The sequence below is a fragment of the Carcharodon carcharias genome, chromosome 13, assembly GCF_017639515.1.
Source record: "Carcharodon carcharias isolate sCarCar2 chromosome 13, sCarCar2.pri, whole genome shotgun sequence".
Classification (NCBI taxonomy): domain Eukaryota; kingdom Metazoa; phylum Chordata; class Chondrichthyes; order Lamniformes; family Lamnidae; genus Carcharodon; species Carcharodon carcharias.
Genome location: NC_054479.1, coordinates 34,851,699 through 34,858,622, shown reverse-complemented (window position 1 = coordinate 34,858,622; position 6,924 = coordinate 34,851,699). Strand labels below are relative to the sequence as shown.

The 6,924-nt window shown below is 38.2% G+C and overlaps 1 protein-coding gene across 7 annotated transcripts in view; it reads right to left on the bottom strand.

Annotated features, from left to right (window-relative positions):
- Positions 1 to 1,871: 1,871 nt before the first annotated feature.
- The window catches only part of ccdc62 (coiled-coil domain containing 62), a 46,383-nt gene continuing 41,330 nt past the window's right edge, over positions 1,872 to 6,924 (bottom strand). For 4 of the 7 annotated variants that reach the window (XM_041202420.1, XM_041202423.1, XM_041202421.1 and 1 more), the window contains one exon: positions 1,872 to 5,349. In XM_041202420.1, coding sequence (XP_041058354.1) covers positions 5,332 to 5,349 — 18 coding nt within the window. In that variant the 3' untranslated portion in view covers positions 1,872 to 5,331. The remainder of the gene's footprint in view (positions 5,350 to 6,924) is intronic. The other 3 variants (XM_041202418.1, XM_041202422.1, XM_041202419.1) reach the window with 2 other exon arrangements.

Genomic DNA, 6,924 nt, shown 5'->3' with positions numbered 1-6,924 from the left:
ACAGCTGTAAGTCTGTTTTGGAAGTAACAAACCTGAGGCTGCATTTCTGACTCTAAAGAAGCATAATTATTTTAAAGACCCAACTAGATATCTAATTGCTGGTACTAGGGATCAAACAAACCCTTTGCATCCACTAAGATATAGAAAGCTGAAATAGCCACCAAATCAACTCTAAAGGAGCATGGTTTAAAGAATGAAGAGTATAAAGATCCTGGAATTTCACAGATTAAGGAGTAAAAGCAATTACCTAGACGATAAAATAAATCAATTCCACTTTGTATTACATATCTCTGAAGTGGAAGGTTTGCAGAATGCTGCAGGTAATGTCCTGAAGTCCCTCACCAGCCAACTAATATCTCTAAAACACCCTTTTGTTAATTGGACATTTTGGGTAGGTGTGTATAAGATCTTGTAGTCAGTCCATCAGAAACAACAGAACTGGCCTGTCATAACCAACAGATGAATTCTCACAAAGGTGCTGTCTGAAACCTAAGGTGCAGGTCAAGGCAAGAAAGGGCCTTTGGATGCCATTGAGGCTGCTTCTTTGAATATGGCATGGTGCCAGAGCCACTTGCAGTTAACACAGCCTTGGGACAACAGCTGGAAAAAGAGCTGCCAAGTCATAGAAGGGTTTAATTCCATTACATATTTCAGCTGAATAATTTGGTCGACAAATCTAGTAGTTGTACCTAAAACAATGTCATATTAACAACTTGCATTTAAAATACAGTGAAGTAAAATGTTTCAAAGTGATTCAAAGCATTCTGAAAAAAAGTAGCATCCAGTTATGTAGGTGACCCAAAATTTGGTGAAAGTAGTAGGTTTTAAGGAGAATTTTGAAGAAGAGGTGGAGAGATATAGGAGGGAATTGCACAGCGTCATGCCATGACAGCAGAAGGCACGGCAGCCAATGGAAATCAAGGATGTACAAGAGGCCAGAATAGGAGAAGCAGAGTTCTGAGGCTTTAGATCTGCGTGCTCTTTAGGAGAGGGCAAGATGCCCAGTGAAAAAGTAAAGGGAAGTTTGCCCATTAGTTTATGGAAAAGCTCCGTCACATAACATGAAGTATTTTAACCCCATGGTAAAATTTGAAACCATCACAGCAACATGGAAATAAACAGAAACTGATAGTCACATTGGTATCAAAAGGTCACGGCTGACTACTAAGGACAATGCTGAACAGGAAATGTGTGAACAATTTTCTACTAGGAGAGTAAAATACACATTATATCCAATAGAGGAAGAAAAAGAGAGTCTGGCTTGGGCACTTATTCAGACATGAAAGATGATTACAATAGCATAAACAAAATCAAAGGATGTTGTCCCCATGATTTTGTTCTTCCACAGCCCCCAAATTGAATATCGGACTGCTAGGATGGATGTGGAGGTTAAGAGAGATGAATTGCATACTTGATACCTATTTACTTTGGAACTCCTTTACATTTACTTGGTTAGATTGTTGGTGGACTTGATTCCACATATGATTAGTCCCATAACATTTAAAGTTCCTGGAAAGAGTGAAGGTCAAGTGTTAGAGGCAGCTAATTTCACAAATCTGATTACAGCAAATGATATCAGAAGCTTGGAAACAATGGTGCCAAGATTTATGAATACACATTCAGCTTCTTAAAAGCTATTGATTAAAGGAAATGTGGAAATCAAGTTTTATTGTTACAAGACTATTAAATTAATCCACTATCACACTGGGAACCTTGATCAGCCCTTTTTATCTTAACTCCATCACTACCAGATTTGAACAGCAGCAGTTCTAAGTAGGCAAATACATCATACAGCCTCATTTAAATCAGCATCTTAATATGGATCTAGAATAATCAGTTGACATGAACAACAAAATGACCAACCACACATCTTTTTGGTACTTAAATAAATTTTAATATAAAAAAAGTACAAAATTACTATTAATTTAAGACAATGCTCCAAACAAGCCAGTTTAATATACATACATAGATTTCAGAAATCTTTAATTCAACTGGTTGAACAAGTGTTGTATATGACAGTAGAAAAACATATTGAGCTTTATAATAACACTACAAATAAATATCAATTTATTTAACTTGTATTTACATTTTCACTAGCATTAATGGTTAAATCCCAATAAAAACATAAAAGGTACAAAATTACAAAATCTGAGTTTATGTTAATAAATATTAAGAGCTATTGATAATACTTTTTCTGTTGTCCTACACATGTAAATGGCTTCATAATAATTACATCCCCACTATTACCCTTTCACTTCCAGTGCCTTCCGGGTGGTCCAAATTACAGTTCTTAGTGTCAATCTGAAAGAAGGCACAAATAGTCTAGTGAGCTAGGCTGCGGTGCAACAGATCTCCTTACATTTTGCCCATCTCATTGTGAAGTGCTCCATCATCTCAAGGCAGTCCAGATATCATTTTCACAGAGAATCAATAGCACTTGTCTGTACAATGGAGGCAGAGTATGAATGTTAGTTGAAGCTGGGATTTGAACAATGCTGCAAACTCAAAATGGAATATTCCATCACCATGGCTACTGGTCCCTTAAAAGAATGTCAACTTACTGCATTTGTTAATGACACTACTGTTTCTGAATGAAATGGTCCATTACATCATGATTGCAGGAGGTAAGAAACATTTCCAGCTTAAAATATACAAAACTGTGTTTTTCAACAGATTTGCATAAATCATTAACAACAGCAAATAGAAGCAATTTATCTATGTAGTCATGTTACTCAATTATGGGACCACAGAACTATCTTTGTATCAAAAATAAATACAAATACATTTACAAGGGGAAATCAAAAACATAGCATACATATTTGAAGCACCCCTTTAAAAGAAACAGAGAAAGACTAATTAAAGCTCTTAGTAATTCAGTTTGGTACTGAGATATGCAGACCAGGAATTAAGCCCATCAGTCCCTAGCACATGCTCAATATCTCAGCCAGAACAATGATAGGGTCCAATCACTACAATTGGCCTCTAGGCGAGAGTGAGGGAAAAAGAAATGAAGCAACAAGCTAGAATTCCACTCCTGATCACTAGCCAGGAGTCCTGCTGGAATGCACATATATGAACATTGTGTGGAGAGAGAATCAGGCATGTCGATCCTGCTCCAGCTTCTCTGACCACCTCCCAATTGTAAAATAGCCTACTCATTTTCTCAGGTACTAGGAGCCTATCAGTGTCTGTTTGCTTTGGCTGGGGAGCTAGAATGAGGGGTCAGAGCCTCAGGCTAAGGAGATGGCCATTTAGGACTGAGATAGAAATAAATATCTTCTGAGTGTTGTGAACCTTTGGATTTCCCTACCTTAAGAGAGCTGTGGATGCTCAATAGTTGAGTATTTTCAAGACTGAGCGACAGATTTTTGGACACTAAGAGAATACAGGGATATGGGGATAGGCTGGAAAAATGGAATTCAGGTAGATCAGCTATGATCTTAGTGAATGGCAGAGCAGGCTTGAGGGATAATAAGTTTAGTTTTCTCATGTAAAACTAGACCTCAATATGTCTTTTTTTAATTTGCTCGTGAGATGTGGGCATCCCTGGCAACACTAGCATTTATTGCTCGTCCTTCATTGCCTTTGAGAGTAATCACTTTCAGGAATGGTAAAAAGAAAAAGGGAAGGGTGAGGATGTAATTACAACATGGAGTAAAATTTACCTATGGATCATTCACATTTTCAATAGAATGTTAATGGTAAACATCCAATACAGGTTTTGCATACAAATATGTTTATAGTACTATGCATAATGATTATCTGACATGATTAATGGCTCAAATATACTGTCTTTCTGAATCAGTCCTTCCTTTCAATAAGTTATACATCAGAAAAGGATTCACTTTGCAACCTTAATGTTTCAATAATAAAAGCCAGAGGCTTAAAAGGGTAATGTTCAGGACAGAGCCTTTTTGATCTATAGGTTAAGAGAACTTAAAAAGTATAAGAAAGCTGTTCAGGGAACAAGTCTGCTGCTGACATCTAGAAACACAAATTTGCATTCTACCCAGGATTATAGATTAACTGCAGAGTTCAAAAGCAACAGATCTAGAACATCAGGAACAGCAGTTTTTCAAATGAATCACCCACACTGCACAGAGATTCATCTATTGGGACAGTAGCAGCAACATAAAAAGAACAGGACTCCTACATGTTGACGTAGTGGAATTTTTCTTTTCAGCCATTGCTGTCACACACGCTTCATGACGAAGGTTGAAACTGAAAATTTTGAAAGGGCGGACCAGTTTAACCAGCTGATTTATTTAGGCCAATGATGAAGATAGATTTTCTCCCAGTGGATTTCAGCCTTTAAGTTTATCAGAATTGTTCCTGCGATTAGAAGTCCTGGTCAGAAGCATGTAAAACCAAAGATCTATGATGAAGGAAAGCTATAGTACTTCCTCTCCCATTCATCACTCTGAATGCTACAATATGTCGGCCCAACTTTGGACTGTATTCTCATTCGCCATACTTAAAATTGCAAATCATTGAACAACTTAACAGGAAATGGAATGATAGAGTATTGGCAAATGTAAATCAATATACTTGGGAGTCTGGTAAATTGGACTGGAATGGGAGCATTTGCCACAAATTGATCCTGTAGAATTAGCTGTCATTTAGACTTAATTTCAAGCCATAATTTATTCACTTTTATTTTCCTTTATATTCAGTCACTAGTAGGAACTGTGGCTGACTAAAATGGCTCTAACAACTTCATACTGGCTTTTGATTGAACATGCACTGTCAAAGGAATATGGATTCAATCATTTTAAAAACAAGGAGCTTCCTCACGTAATAAGTTCATACTTTTAACATTGTCAATTCTTCATTTGGATTTTTTTTGGTACCCCAATCTTCCTACAATCAAGTATTTATTGAAATAGATTACACCATCAATAACAAAAAATGTATTTGCCAAATTGAAAACAGCAATCTCAGTTTGTAAAAATAATGTGATTCTGCTCTAAAACACCAATTTAAAATGATTTTTTTCCATGTTTAGTTTGTATAAATGCTACTGTTAATCTGATCAGTACTGGGATATTCATAAAAATTAAACATCTACAAATGCCATCACTATAGTCATCACTAAACACAAATAACAATTGTTTCCATGTATTTATTTGCAATTTTCATATCTGCATCCTAAAACACATCAGAATTTAGTCCATTGGTAAATATTAAGCGTAATTGTCACGGGTACTGGCAGCTTAATGTTCCTTCCGTTGCACACTAAGGATCTTGTCACAGCATTCACTCCACTTTGCAATTTTGTCATTTTACCTTGTCATGCAGGAATATAATTTACTGAATTGATTTTCCCCCAGATTAGAGCGAACAACCATCCTGCAAAAAAAATAATTGTATTATAATTATTTATTCATAAAAATCCATATTTACACTGAATAATACAACCTGACCTAAAATATGCCGAAGTCTTTAACTAGGTCGTGCTATTTTCTCATAAATAATCTTCTGATTCTGACACCTCTACTGTGTTTGTTTAAAAAATAAATGTAATGAAATAATCATCCCAAATGGTGGGTAACATCAGTAAAGTGATGGAAGGGGTCATCAACAATGCTATCAAGCGGTACTTGCTTAGCAATAACCTGCTCACTGATAATCATTTTGAGTTCCGCCAGGGACACTCAGCTCCTGACCTCATTACAGCCTTGGTTCAGACATGGACAAAAGAGCATAACTCCTGATGTGAGGTGAGAGAGACTGCCCTTGACATCAAGACCAAGTGTGGCATCAAGGAGCCCTTGCAAAACTGAAGTCAATGGGAATCAGGGGGAAAACTCTCCACTGGTTGGAGTCATACTCAGCACAAAGGAAAATGGTTGTGGTTGTTGGAGGTCAGTCATCTCAGCTCCAGGACTTCACTGCAGGAGTTCCTCAGGGTAGCGTCCTCAGCCCAACCATCTTCAGCTGTTTCATCAATGACCTTCCTTCCATCATAAGGTCAGAAGTGGGGATGTTCACTGATGATTGCACAATGTTCAGCACCATTCATGATTCCTCAGATACTGGACCAGTCCATGTCCAAATGAGGCAAGACCTGGATAATATCCAGGCTTGGGCTGACAAGTGGCAAGTAACATTCACGCCACACAAGTGTCAGGCAATGGCCATCTCCAACAAGAGAGAATCTTAGCATTGCCCCTTGATGTTCAATGGCATTACCATATCTGAATGTCCCACTATCAACATCCTGATGGTTATCATTGAACAGAAACTAAACTGGACTAACCATATAAATACTGTGGCTACAAGAGTAGGTCAGATATTAGGAATCCTGCAACATGAGTAACTCACCTCCTGACTCCCCAAAGCCTGTCCACCATCTACAAGGCACAAATCAGGAGTGTGATGGAATACTCCCCACTTGCCTGGATGAGTGCAGCTCCCATAACACTCAAGAAGCTCGTCACCATCCGGGACAAAGCACCTCGGTTGATTAGCACCACATCCACAAACATTCACTCCCTCCAGCACTGATGCACAGTGGTAGCAGTGTGTACCATCTACAAGATGCACTGCAGGGATTCACCAAGAATTAGACAGCACCTACAAACCCATGACCACTCCCATCTAGAAGGACAAGGGCAGCAGACAGATGGGAACACCACCACTTTCAAGTTTCCCTCCTAGTCACTCAGCATCCTGACTTGGAAATATATCGCCGTTCCTTCACTGTCGCTGAGTCAAAATCCCAGAATTCCCTCTCTAACAGCATTGTGGGCGTACCTACACCACACGGACTACAGCAGTTCAAGAAAGTAGCCCACTACCACCTTTTCAAGGGCAACTAGGGATGGGCAATAAATGCTGGCCCAGCCAGCGAAACCAACAGTGAATGAATAAAAAAAAACAGGTTTGACTCTCCATTCAAGTAAGTTTCCTATCTCAAACTAT